The sequence below is a fragment of the Miniopterus natalensis genome, chromosome 14 (assembly GCF_054644295.1).
Source record: "Miniopterus natalensis isolate mMinNat1 chromosome 14, mMinNat1.hap1, whole genome shotgun sequence".
Taxonomy (NCBI): domain Eukaryota; kingdom Metazoa; phylum Chordata; class Mammalia; order Chiroptera; family Miniopteridae; genus Miniopterus; species Miniopterus natalensis.
In genome coordinates this window covers 54,552,578-54,565,349 of record NC_142094.1, presented here as the reverse complement: position 1 = coordinate 54,565,349, position 12,772 = coordinate 54,552,578, and the positions used below count along the sequence as shown (strand labels likewise).

Genomic DNA, 12,772 nt, shown 5'->3' with positions numbered 1-12,772 from the left:
AATACACATACACCCACAAATATGTACACACCTGAAGCAAACAGTCCACTGGAAGACGCAGCAATGGGAAACGCCTCATTTATGAAAACGCTCTCAGCCCAGTTCACTAAGAACTCAATGCCATCAGTGACAGGGACAGGAGCAACTGCCTGTCAAGGGTCCAACTGCCTCACAGTTCAGATGACAATGGGGCAGCTCACTAGCTCTTTAAGAAGTGTTAATTCTGAGGACACTGACCTCTCCTGGCCCGTTGCTGAGGGCAATGCCAAGGTCATGAAACTAAACAGAAGCCTAGGACAGACCCCCATTTCCCTGGAAAGACACACACTTGCTGATTCAACATGACCTCAGAGACTCAGAGGGTACATGACAAAGACTTCGGATGCCATTCAGCCAGCCATCTCCCAATGATGGGCTGTGCAATTGTCCACTTCCAAGGTAATTGTTTCAATATAAACAAATTTTTTTTTTTCCAAATCCTCACCGGAGGATATTTTTTCCATTGGTCTTCAGAGAGCGGAAATAAGGGAGGAAGTGGGGGGGGGGGGGGGAGAAACACTGATATGAGACACAGCGATTGGTTGCCTCCTGCATTCGCCCCAACTGGGGCCAGGGATTGAAACCTGCAACCCAGGTACGTGCCATCGACAGAGAATTGCTGACAAACTCACCACTGAGCCAAACGGGCCAGGGCACAAACAAAGATTTTAAAAAATGAAACTGTTACGTTTATTTTAACATAGCTGCATTTAGTGTGGAAAAGTGAAACAAATACAGGACAGCATAAACGGTGGTATACCAGAGGCAGCCTTTAAAAAACCATGCTAGAGAGAAAATAAAGAACTCAGACAATGGGGAGTATGCCAGTTTAATCATAAAGCTTTTATGGTGTTTCCTTTTAAACCATATATAAATACAGTAATTTCTGAAGGATTTGGCAAAGATTTAGTTTTGTACTTCCAGTCTTTTAAAGTAGACACAGATTTGCTTAGAATGAAGCTGAATCTCAGAGCACGCAAAAATGAACACAAGCCTAAATTCAGCAATCCAGAGTGGGAATGAGGAAGGTGCGTTAGCAGGTGTCTTAGGCACGTCATCCACGTGGTCACTAGTCACAGACCCTGCCCCGCACGCAGGCCAGTATCTGCGCTGCACAGGGCCCGACATGTGCCCCAGACCCTATCAACACATGACTCAGAAAACTAGCACTGAAGCGTGGTCTTCAGGAGACACCTGCATCCTGTACTGAAGTCCTACAACGGTGTCAATGTAAGGCCACATGTTTATTTGGGATAAACCCTTTATGGAGTCACTTGAAAAACATCATTCATTCTTTCGAAATAGGGAGAATTTTAACTGAATTAAGGTTACAGGTAATTTTTATTAAAATACTACATACATCATGACTAGCATGGTAAAATTATTTATCCTTATTTATACTCAGGTATTTATAATATCAAAGAAAAGTTACATTATTCCAGTAGTATTAGTATGACATGCTCATTGATCCCACAGGTACGGTTGGTTCTAGGTTAGTGTGGTTTCAGTGTCTATCCACGTCTCACTAAATCGGGCACACAGCATTTACAGAACAAATCAACACCGCATCCAGCCACCAAGGCAGGACAGCGCCTCAGTGAGCCACGTCGCAAGCTCCAGTATGAATCCCACTCCTTTGTGAAAAGCCAATTCCAATTCCTCATCAGAAGGTGCTGGTGGAGGTGGTCAGCCGCCGCCCAATGTAGATCCTGAGCAGAAAAGTAACAGCGGTGAGTGCAGGCCCAGGACTCCACGGCCGAAAGGGGCTAGCCCTGCTGTCCTAGCGTCAGCTCAGACTGGCTGCACGATTACCTAGTGGTCTCTTCCCACCAGTGTGCACCCTACAATCACCTCATTAGCAAATTCCAAGCATATCCCCAGTGCAGTGCGCCCTCAACACCTGCATAAAGGAGACTCACCAACCTTCATGTTTCCACTACAGTCAAGGGATGCAACAGCCCTTTTATTTTTAAGCTGATCCAGCAACAGCCTGCTGGAGAAAGTCACCACCCTGGTAATGGCCACCAACCTCACAGAGACCATGGAGGAGGAGGGTGTGACTCTAGGAAAGTGGGACAGACCTTTAGGAGCCTAGCAGGCCGTGGCAAATGGTAAAGAGGGGAATGGAGAGGGGAGCCCCGAGGAGTCTGGGGTTAAGCATGGAAGGAAGGATGCAGGGCAGCCACCAGGTGGGAGCTGGCTGCAGACACCACCCTGAAATGAAGGTCCTACCTTCAAAATCTGAGGTGCTAGTTCTGGAGAAAGCTCCAGAAATCACTGCATATAAACACCCAGGTGAGTCTGACCCTGAAAAGCACTGGCCACAATAAATCTGGACATGCTGACATCAAGGAGCCCACCCAGGAAGTCATTCCCACAGGCAGAACTATAGTCTAGGGTTCCGAGGTCAAGGAAAGCAACCCCACTCTCACCTCCAAGGCTACCGGTTTCATAGAAAATGGGCTCTGAACTCCAGTCTGTCTCAGACTCAAGCCCTCCCACCAAGTGGCACCAGCCTAAATCAGAAGCTGTCTTGCCCATCCAATCTGTCCAGTAAGCTGCAGCCAGAGCACCGTCGCCCAGCAGGATGAGTGAGGCCACCAACCCAGGACAGAGGCTGGGGACGAGCCAGAGAGAAGAGCAGCCTCAGCTCCCCAGATTCATGCCCAGTGCCTCAGGGCTGTCTGGGTTGAAGGTCCTTATTGTCAGTAGCTGAACTTGTGTTTTCTGCATCGTTGGTGTGAGAACCCAGAGAATGAGGGCCTTGCTGTCCTGCAGGAGGTGTGGGTGACGGCACCTCCTCTCTGCAGTAGAAAGGGGCGTTTAGAGTGCACACACAGTGGGCACTAAGGAGAGACCGGTTGTCTGCACCTGCACTTCGCACAGGTAAGGCAGCCAGCATGTGTACCACCTGCGTGCTCTTGCCTGGGCTGGCAGCATCAATGCCAGGCTGGCCTGCGGGGCAGGAGGAGGGGTTTCCAGGGTGACGAACGGTGATCACATGGGCATGTTTGCTTACACAGTTACATAAGCTGTGACTTATGACCTATTATTTCAGTACAACCTTTAAAACCAAGTCGCTGAGACCTAGAACCGCCCAGGCAGGCCATACAGGGTCACTTACCCCAACCCAATGGCCAGCAGGTGCGAGAGCAGCAGAGACGGAAGGAAGACTTTGAGAAACTCAGCCGAAAAGACACCCCCCTTCTTCATGACACTCGTGTTCCTCATGCTGAGGGTGGCCGTGCGCTTCGGATGCCTGAACAGGAACTCCCTGTGGAGGGAAGAGCTGTGAGCTCACTGGCATGCTCCACCTCAAAGATCGTTCATGATGCTCAAAACAGACTCACTTGGGGGGAATGTTTTCCGGCCGACTTGACCAGTCCCAAATCCAGTCTGAGTTTTTCTTTAGGATGCTTTCAACTTCTTTCCTTCTCTCAATGTAATCTTCCTCAGACTGAGAGAAAGTGAATGTTAAAAGCAGACCAACCATCACACCCACACCAGAGAGCATCGCCTACTGCCCGACATCAGACCAAAGGCTGAGCTCAGAGCCGGGTCCACAGGCGGAGGGTGGGCCATGGGGCTGCATCTCATACTCTTCCCCCTTTATAGACAGAGAGGCACTAAGGTCAAAGTCCCAACTGTGAGATCTGGTGGCAGGATGAGCTGCAAACACTGTCCCAAGGATACTGTCCCGAGGGCAGAGACACCCAAAGATGCTGACCTCAGTGCTGTCACAACAGAAGGAAACGAAAACTCAGGCCGAGCAGTGGCTCAGTAACGGACACTGCAGAGCAAACAGTGTAAGAGAAAGCTGCTCTCGCGTGAAGTGGCAGAGGAAAGCCAAACTCACAGCCCCGTGATCCCAGTTACATTTTTTTTTAAATTATATAACACAATACACTAATTAAAGAGAACTTTAAAAAGTAGAATTTATAGGTGTTTTGCATTAAAAAAAAAAAAAAAAAGTCTGTACCTGAGCATAAAATCCCTTTTTAAAGTCCCCCAAAAAAATTGCTGAACATTTTAGAAATACTCCAGAATGCAGTTACCAAAGCCAACCAGACGTCCAGGGGCATCCCAGCTGGGCACTGACCCGAGTGTCTGGGGCAGGCACTCCTGCTGGAAGCCGCCTTTGGTGTCAGACAAAGCCTGAGGTACAGAACTCTCTCGTCCTTCTGAAGGAGACCGGCTGGGAGGGAGAGAACTAAGTGCTGGAAGAAGTACCCAAGGGGGCATTTCCTATGTGCCGAGCTGGCCCCATGTGCTGCCTCGGCCACCAACACATCTGCTAGGGCTGTTACCCTGCACTTATTTTCACAGCAAAGCTTAGCCCTGACATGTTAGAACTGGGACTGTGGGCTGAAATAACCAGCCTGGTCAGCTTCTAACTCTAAACCACCCAAGTACCTATCAGTTAGCCTGGCCTAACAGTAGTTTCTGGACCAACTGCAGTGCCCAATGATGAAGGCCTATCAGCATTTCGACCACAGTGGCAGAGGTGCCTGAGCGGCCTGTAGATAATGCGGCTCTCTGCAAATATTAAAACCCACTCACAGCCCAATCTATAGCCAAGACGACAAAAACCACCTACTAATGACCCCAGTCACCATTCCCACTCCAGGCCACAGGTATATGAAGCAGAGGGCCCCATCCAGTGTCCTACCTAAAGTCGTACGCACTTCCTCTGGTCGGCTCAGTGTGAGCCTGAGTGTTAGAGATGCCCTCACCCCAAACATTCCAAAAAAAGGCAGAAGGCACCCCCAAAGTCAGACGTTTCTCTACCAGGTCCCACTGCAGACTGACTGCAGAACAGACCACACACTACACACCCATCCCAGGCCTACCTGAGAGCTGTTCTTTTCTCCAATGCTATGGCTGTCTGTCTCAGACGCTCGGTTCGTATCTTGCGGGGTCTGTGAGCGAGGCGGGCTAGGAAATGGTGTGAATGCGAGTGGGGAAAACAGAATATGTTAACATTCGCTCTCCATCAGGAGAAGCAGAGCCCCGCAGACAGGGGCGATCCAGTGAGGAGCACCTTCCTTTACCACTGGCACCAGGCCACGGCCAGACCCATCTCCCACCTTTCAGCCGAGCTTAACAAGCATCAACTAGCCAGTGCTGCGAGGGGGGCTGTCACCCACTGGCTTTAAGGTCTGTTACACAGTCTCAGAGAGCACCTAGCCTTTGATCTCGGACTCAGCCATGCTGTCTGGAGTCACCCCGGCTATGCGGAGGACATCGGCTCAAGACAAAGCTACTAGAGGCGAGGGGGCAGAAGCAGGGGGAGGAGACAGAATGGTGTCCACCCCTGGCTGCATCGTGGTCCCTGCTCCCACCAGAGAACAAGTGGCTGCTGTCTAAGGGAACCGGCACCACAGCTGAGCCTGCTTGCTCCTAGTACGGCAGCACTGTGACACGCATGGTCTGCACCCACCTGTCGCAGTGAGAACTCTTGGAGCTGCTCCGTCCAGACTCATGCTGGGCATCCAGCAGGATTTTCTCCATGTCACCATTATAAATAGAAACAGAGGCTGGCACACTGCTCCCGTTCCCATTACTGCTAAAGTGCAGTTCCACCCAGGAGCCTGAGGGGACAAAACAAGGACAGTTTTGTTGAATTTCTACCCATTCGGCCACCCAGTCCTAACAACCAGACAACCCTTCCATTTCCAAGAGGAGCTGGGGACACACAAGCAGCATGGCCTTGAACAGCACCCATTCCTGGCTCTTGCAGCAGAGCAGCTGGTCTGGCCTCACCCTCCTGAGGACCCGAGGCTCACTCCAAGAACCAGGACACGTGTCTGCAGCCAGCAGAGTCCAAATGACACGAATGCTTTTTTGCACTCAACTTTTAGAAGAAAAAGGGTGTCAACAAAAGCTTAAGAGATTTTTAAATGTAAGGTTTAAACTATCTCTTTTCAACTTATTCCCACACCAGCAGGACATTCTGACCCTAAGGTCCCACGAATTTCATGTACTATACTTGCCGCTGTCTTTATTTACATCAGAAGCCAGAGGAATACACTCTGGATACAACAAAGGTGATTTCTGACTGAGTTTGATTAAGCAGAGCAAGATTTCCCTCAAGTCACCTGGCCGAGTCCTCACAGGGAGTGAGCTCAGGATTTCCATCTTGAACTAAAAATTGATGTTATAAATCCCAAACAGAGTCTACCCAGATAGACAGATTTTATAGATTCAGAGAACTGCCATCTGCTTACCAAATATAACACAAAAACAGCTCCCACCCCAAGTACAAAATCCTCAAGTGAAGTCATTACTTTCAGCAAAGCTCCATCTCCTGCAGCCCAGCATTTGGAGTGAACTGGGAGAACTCAACCCCACCGCTGAGCCGGTGCATGTGGTAGTGGTGCACAAACGGTGCTCAGGGCTGTGCGCCCAGGATGACTGGGTGTGGACACAGAGGGGCATACTGGCTGAGTGAGGCATGGTGAGGAAGGGCTCTTGGTTTTTGCCTGTGTGTATGTCAGGGGCTTGACAGTTGGGAGAGCTGAAAGATGGAAATAGTTTGGCACGTCCCACAAAAGGGCAGGAAAGAGCCCTCGACAAAGAGAGCTGTCCTGCAAGTGCTGCCAGGGGGGTCCCACTTGGCTGAAGCTAAGACAGCCACAGGTGTGAGGGCAGAAAGCCAGGAGGGCAAGGACCCAAGAGCAACTCCTGGGGTTTGCACCTGAGGGGCCACCAAGTGAACACAGATTCATCCGTGTGGTTGTTGCACCCAGAAGCTCACTGCCCGGCCACGCCATCATCTAGCTACTCCGTGATACATGTGCCTTGCATCCACTGTGGGCAGCTCTAAGTAACGCTTCCATAAACATCCTTCTAAACTTCATGGTGGCCATGTTCTCGTCTCAGCTGGAGACACACCCAGGGGTGGGATTACTGGGCCGAAAGGTGGTAATGTGTTCAGTGTTACAGAACCGCCATGCTCTCTGGGCAGAGCCGCTGCAGCTGTGCCAGCATGATCAGCAGCCACCTCAAACTTGGCCTCATCAGTCTTTACACTCAGCCATTGGGGGAGGGGAGGAGAGAGGGCCCTGTGTGGGTTAATTTGCATTTCTCTGATTTGTAATGAGGTTGAACATGTTTCCTTGGTTACTAGCCATTAAGATAACATCTTTTTAGTTGCTCAAAACTCTGTTTTCTATAGAGTTGTCCATCTTTCTGTCTGTAGCAGTTCAATATTCAAGACACCAGTCTTTCTCCATCTGAATGTGTTGCAAGTAACTTAGACTGTGGCTTGTATTTTTACCCAACATCTGATGAACATAAACTCTTGGTTTTAATTCAGATTCTCGATCTCTTTCTAACCTGAGGTCATGAAGACAGTCTACTGTATTATTTCCAAGAAGCTGTGCTGTTCTTACACGCATTCAGACCTAGGTTCAGTGAACCTGGAAGTAATCTGTGTGTGTGATCTGACCCGGGTTAGGTTATTCTATTCACTGACAAGGGAGCCTCTGCTTCTCCCTCTGCTCAGAGCTGCTTCCTATCAGCAGTCAAGATGGAAACACTCACTGACCCAGGACAGTTCTCTATTTTGTGCCCTAATTCTGTGTATCTCCACCACATCTATTTGTTACTAGATCACTGTAGTGGCACAAGGAGGACGAGTAGAATAGGCAAAATGAAAGCAGACTACAGAAGACTGAAAAATCCATGTTCTAGGAAAACTTAACGAACTAATTACACTACAATAATCACCACCCAGAGGTGAAGGGACTGAGCAGCTTGTCCTAAACCACAGGCTGCACCCGGCTGCTACACTGCTTTCCCACACACTGAGTGGCTCCTCCTTAGAGGAGTGCCACTAACCCTCAGTAGCCTCTATATCATGTTAATCAGAAAAAGGCACATCAGGACACCAGCCTCCCAGTCCACTGCTAACAAAATGATCACTCAGATTTTCAACTTAACACATGACTTTCCTCCCTAGCCTCTCTGATCACCTCGTCATGAACACAGCAGGAGGCTAGCATCTGTCTTGGAGCCAGGCCACTTGGCCTCTGCTCTGAGCAGAGGCTACAGTGACTTCAGAGACTTCCCCACACCTCCATGCCAGATACAGCTCATCGAACTGCGTCAGCAAGGCTGCTGACCGTTTTCCAAGTGCTCTGATGCCCCCCACCCCCAAGCATCATTACAAAAACTCAAGCCCTCCTTCCCTGGGACTCAAAGTAACACTCAGCCAACTAGCACGCCAGCTCTGGCCCATGGCATGGAACAGTACCATGGGCCCCATGCTGGGCATCAGTTCCACTTCTCTAGGTTCAACAGGTTAGTCGGACTCTGGGCCTGGCTCAATGCACTGGACCAAGCTAAACCGCTGCCCGGAGCACTTACGGTGTCTGAGGTAAATGGAGTCTAGACATGTGGTGTCTTTTTTGATACCATTTCTGACACAAGTGTGAGGGTTTCCACACCAATAACCAATTCTCCAATACCAACTGGCTGTAACCGTTCAAGTCAATGCTGCCACTACATGCAGTTGGTGTCAGATCCCACAAGTTAAAAGACTTAGTCCCACAGGACTGCCCTCACATTATACACCAGGCACGAATGGGATACCAGGCGTCCTGCACTTCTGCCTGGCAGACCACAAATTCAAAGGTTCCTACCATACCACACACACACACACACACACACACACACACACACTTACCAGAAGTCACAGAACTCAGGAAAACACTTTACTGACGTTTACCCATTTATTAGAAAGTACACAACTCAGGAGCAGCCAACTGGAGGAGACATGCAGGGGCCTCTCCCTGTGCACCACCCTCCCAGTTCAAAGGTTTCATAACCCAATCTCCAGCCCTCACTGGAGGAGGTGGGAACTTAAGTTTCCACCCTCTGATCACATAGTTTGTCTTTCCACCAGCATCCTGAGCTATCCGGGACCTCACCAGTCACCTCATGAGTAGACTCCTATGTCCAACAGGGGCTCCCTACAAAAGGGGCTTTTAATGAACAGCAAAGACACTCTTTTCATTCAAGAAATCCCAAGGTTTTTAGAGCTCTGTGTTAGCAAACAGAGAGAGTACTAAATAAACATCCTTAAATGAGATATCATTTACATATGGTATCATATTACTTTCAGGTATGTATGTATTTTTATTATACCTCAAGGGCCAACTCAGGGCTCCATGGAGACAAGTATATGTTTTTTAGAATCATCTCATAGACAGTCCTAAACATCCTTGAGAAAAAAAATCCCATTCTGGACTGTCTGCAGCAAAAGCTTTGGGTCCAAAAGCTGTATCCCAAGGAATGACTCAGTGAAGGACAAGAGTTTTATTATTGACCTGCAACAATTGTGTAGGAAAACACTCCTTGGAAAATGCAGAGAATGTATGCTATGAACATACATCTTGCAGGAAAGATGAGGTTACAGTTGCTTCATAACCTTTGAAAATTTCCTCAGAGTTGAAAACCTAACAAATAACTGGCATAATCAGGCCTCGGAAGAAACAGGTGCTGTTGCTGACCAAGGCAGGCTCTCATTCCTAGCTCCAGCCCTCCTGCTTGCCTTCCCACACTCCTGCTTGTAATTTACGCTACCGAGACATACTGCAAGTCAAACTCTGACCAAGGTGATGAGATTAAATGTCCACCAGCTCCAGCCTCTACTGGGACAGACCCCAGAGAATGGAGCTCCACTGCCCTACACACATCCCAGGTGCACCCAATGGAGCCCTACAAGGCCACCCAGCACCCTAGCCCAAGGTAACATCCCAACAGTGGCTAAAGAGAATCACTCGTGGAGCATTCCACTGTTTCCCAGAAGCCCACTGCACTCCGCAAATTCTGATTGGAATGCGGGGGCAGAACCCAGCAAATATATTTTGAAAAAGCTACAACGGTAGCCAGGATTTAAAATGACTGGCTAGGGAAATGACGAAGTATCCAAACCACTACCCTATAAGACAGTGGGATCAGTGTTAGAACAGAGGGGTGCTGGAGAAGGCCTGGCACCCTAGAGAGAAAGCCTGAGGCAGAGCAGCTAAGGGGGAAGGGGGACTACCACGCTAGTCACAGGGGGCTTCTTCCCTGGGAGAGGCAGGACCGGAATAAGGCACTTGATTGAAAAGTGATTCTGACCATAAAGCCAACTGGGATTTTTCCTAAACTTTTGTCGCTTGCTCACTGGGGCCTGATTGTGACCATCTGTGAAATGGAGGGACTGGACTTGGATTTAATGTCTCAAACCCTTTTATGCTCTCAAACTGCATGATACTAAATTCCCCTCAAAGAAATCATTAGTTCTCTCTTCATACACCTTAGTCCACAGTGAGTCCCCATGAAGAGGTGGGGCTGTCTCCCCGCAAAGGCCGGGCACCCTCCTGGAGGATGCACTCAGGCGCAGCTCTGCCTGAAGAGGGGCCTCCTGGGAAGGAAGCCATGCACCTCCCCTCCCCCATCCTATGCAAACCTCCGCACAAAATCCGAACCCCCTCCTGCAGTTTTGCAGTTGTGAATCTATGGAGAAATAAGCCGAGCATCTCGCAAGTCAACAGCTCTAACTGGAATGGAGCAGGGGCTGAAAGGGGGAAAACATTTGGTCCCAGCCAATACAAGCGAGGAGGAAAGTGCTGTTGTTTGTGGGTTTGGCTACTCAGTCCTCGTCAGAGGTAAACAAGAGGGAACCAAATCAAATCAGAGCAGAGGACAAGCCAGGGGTTCACATTTCCAGGGCAGCTGCCCTTCCCCGTGGCTCCTCCCACAGACTGGAAAGTGGCGAGTGCCCCGCCGCACGTACTCAGGAGAGAATGGCCCAAAGAACCCTTACCAGGAGTTTCCACTCACTGTGTAACCACCTTTTTATAGAATAAACAAAACAGAAAAACGAATCTTTTAATTCGTAAGCTGGCGATTTTGCATTGCCAGTGACTCAGCAGTTCGGTATCAATCTGGGGAGGGTGACCTGAGCCCCTCAGGAGCACTAGGAACCTTGAAAACTAAATCCGAACCAGTAACTAAAATCCAGTGTTAGCAATTAAGTGGTCTGATAATTAGTAAAGGGGTGCTTGTAAGGCAAGGAGTTAAGACACGCTTGGATCTTCTGTGAGGAGAGACAGAAAAGATTAATCCCTTCAAACAAAAGTCAACTTCAAAATTTACAGAGATTACGGGTGTGTGTTTTTTTCAATGTGGGTGTAGTTTTTAAACACATGTTATATAATGTATTGGATTAATTATGAACTAATTTAGTTCACACACTTTATCTGAATTAAGGATTTTGAAATCCACTCTCGAAGGTTTAAACAGTCCACCCAAAGCTTAAATTACTCGCTCATTTTGCTTAGTTAACTCTTGCTTCAGAGAAGGAGAAGGTGGCCGGCCACCAAGCCCCTCCTCCCACCCCCAGGCCTCGGGGTCAGGGGATGGGCCCAAAGGAACGAGGCCCAGGGGGCGGCCTTCGGGCTGCCGACGACCCAGCCGCGCCCGGAGGCGACGCGGCCCGAGTGCGGGGTCCGAGACCCGCGGGCGCGGGGCCCTGGGCACGGTGCTGGTAGCACTGCGCGGGCTGCAGTACGGAGCTGAAGGAACCGGTCCTCCTGCTTCTGCACCCACGAATCCATTCTGAGCTTTATTTTGGAGCCATTTTCTAGGGCAAGTGGGACTTGGAACTTGAAAAACCCTGTCCACGCGCCTACACCATTTTTTAAACGCTGCCCACCTCTTGCCCTGCGAAGAGCAGCCGTGGACGGGAGCCGGCGGCGCCTGGCCTTCCCCCTAGCGAGTCCTAAGCGTCCCTAGGACAGAGCTGCTCGTGGCGGGAACGGAAGCCCGTGCAATTCAGCTTAACGTTTGACGTCTGCTCGCCGCAACCAGCCCTGGCCTGAACTCCCGAACACGAGCTGCAACACGGCCTTCAGGACGCCGCGGCACTTCCCCGGGCCCGGTGCCGCAGGTTAGGCTTCTTGGTGGCATCCGACCCGTGTCCAGACAGCCCACCGGGAGCTAGCCCCGCGGGCGGACCAGCCGCGGCCCAGACAGGGCTCCCCACCAGGGCTCCCACGTCCCGGTGGCCCCCGCCCGGCTGCCCAGCCAGGCCTCCCCGGGGGCCCAGCGCAGACCCCCGCCCACGGGCAGCGAGCGGCCCCGTGCCCGCCTCGCCGAGCCCCCGAAGTGGGCGGCTGCTCGGGGCCCCCAGGCGCAACCGCGGCTCCCTCTCCCGTGCCGGGGCCCGGCCTCCCCGCAGGCTCTGCCCTCCCCAGTGCGCCGCCCCGGCCCCGGCCCCGGCCCCGGCGGCTCACCCTGCAGGCTCTCCTCCTGCAGTCCGGGGCTCCCGCTCTGCGACATGGCGCCGGAGGGAGGGCGCTGCGGCCGGCGGGAGGGTCGGGGGCTGGGGGCGGGGGGCGGGTTGGTTGAGAGTCGGGCGCTCGGAAGCAACTGACGGGAGCCGAGAAAGGATCGCGGGGCCCCGGAGGTCAAACACCGTCAGCCCAGGGCCCCGACTGACTGACGCGAGCCGACGGACGCACCGCAGATAAGCGGCGGATAAGCGACGGCGTCGCCCATTGGCCACAGGGAGAAGCCTGCGCGTGCGCGGGGGCGCGGGGCGCGTGCGGCGCGTGCAGCGCGTGCGCGCGGTGGCTCAGAGGCGTTGTCCGAGGTTCGGAGCGCGCATGCGCAGTTGGGATGGTAGAAACGGGTCGCGGGTGCGTGGGGCGGGGCCTGACGATCAGTGCTCTCCTACGCA

At 51.5% G+C, this 12,772-nt stretch overlaps 1 protein-coding gene across 1 annotated transcript; it reads right to left on the bottom strand.

The window, feature by feature from the left end:
- Positions 1-852: 852 nt before the first annotated feature.
- BNIP3 (BCL2 interacting protein 3) lies at positions 853-12,406 on the bottom strand. Its single transcript, XM_087824004.1, has 6 exons — positions 12,327-12,406; positions 5,480-5,630; positions 4,890-4,974; positions 3,390-3,496; positions 3,164-3,313; positions 853-1,748 (listed from the first exon to the last, which is right to left on the bottom strand). Exons 1-6 carry the CDS (start codon positions 12,370-12,372, stop codon positions 1,703-1,705), a joined length of 585 nt encoding a protein of 194 aa, XP_087680130.1. The 5' UTR covers positions 12,373-12,406; the 3' UTR covers positions 853-1,702.
- Between the last annotated feature and the right edge of the window lie 366 nt (positions 12,407-12,772).